This window comes from Sinocyclocheilus grahami, unplaced genomic scaffold, assembly GCF_001515645.1.
Source record: "Sinocyclocheilus grahami isolate Dianchi unplaced genomic scaffold, SAMN03320097.WGS_v1.1 scaffold6135.1, whole genome shotgun sequence".
NCBI classification, from domain to species: Eukaryota; Metazoa; Chordata; class Actinopteri; order Cypriniformes; family Cyprinidae; genus Sinocyclocheilus; species Sinocyclocheilus grahami.
Genome location: NW_015510640.1, coordinates 1658 through 2653, shown reverse-complemented (window position 1 = coordinate 2653; position 996 = coordinate 1658). Strand labels below are relative to the sequence as shown.

General features: G+C 35.8%; 1 protein-coding gene across 1 annotated transcript in view; it reads right to left on the bottom strand.

Annotated features, from left to right (window-relative positions):
- The window catches only part of LOC107577464 (voltage-dependent T-type calcium channel subunit alpha-1H-like), a gene marked incomplete at its 3' end in the record, with an annotated part of 8760 nt that extends 8397 nt beyond the window's left edge, over window positions 1–363 (bottom strand). The window contains exon 1 of the mRNA XM_016263538.1: window positions 305–363. Within this exon, the coding sequence (XP_016119024.1) occupies window positions 305–363 (59 nt within the window). The remainder of the gene's footprint in view (window positions 1–304) is intronic.
- Between the last annotated feature and the right edge of the window lie 633 nt (window positions 364–996).

Here is a 996-nt window from a genome sequence, read left to right as displayed (position 1 = left end):
GCAAGAGTATATGGTTTTACTCTAACTTATTATGTGCCTCCTGTCTAATTAAATTCTGGTTATGTGGTTTTGAAGTCAAACAAAATCAAAGGGCTTTTGGAGAACGCGGCTGTGGAAATCACTACTAATTGTCTATTTCTCAAGCTAAATACACATGACAGCAATTAAACTGTACTGATGCAGTGACAAGCCACAAAATATGTTGTTGCCCTCTGCTCCTCTGAATATTAAAGTGGCAAAAAGGCCATTTTGTTCTGAATTTTGCTTTCAGTGAAAACAGCAAAATGACTTTTTATTATGACACAGTCTGACTCTGTGCACACGTACAACAAACACACGCTTACTCCTGCGCCTCTTCTCCATGCGCTTCTGTCTCTTCTCCTCTCTCAGTCTGGCCTCCTCTTCCTCTTGGTCTTGTCTACACTTGTGGAAGTTCTCGACCACCACACCTACAAACATGTTCAGCACGAAGAAGCTGACGATCAGCAGGAAGGAGATGAAGTACAGAAGCATCCAGGGATTATGATTCCTTTTGGGCTACAAAGAGAGAAGAAAGAAAATAGAGAAATCATGTAGTCTTAAGGTGGTGACTTTGTTCAGTTAAAGAGGTGTAATTTTCATAAGGAAATATTTATGTGTACATGTGATCAACACAGTAACGTATACTAAGAATACAAACTTTATTTACTATATTGCACATATTTCTTCTACCATTCGTTTGTGGAAATGCTGGATACTCACTCTTGGCATTTATTTAGCTGAATTTAGAGTATTTCTGCACATTAATTTAATCTTAATTCACTAATTAAGGGCTGTGAAAACACCTTGCAGTGAACTGAAAAATGCAGGTCATATGGCTTTTTGTTTTTTTACATTAATTTATGTTCGTTTTGATGCTGCTCCTGTCTCCAAAAGCATATTTTCTTCAAAACAGTGAACATTTTAAATGATAATATTACAATTTAAAATACATTTTAATTTCATTTATTTTAAAGT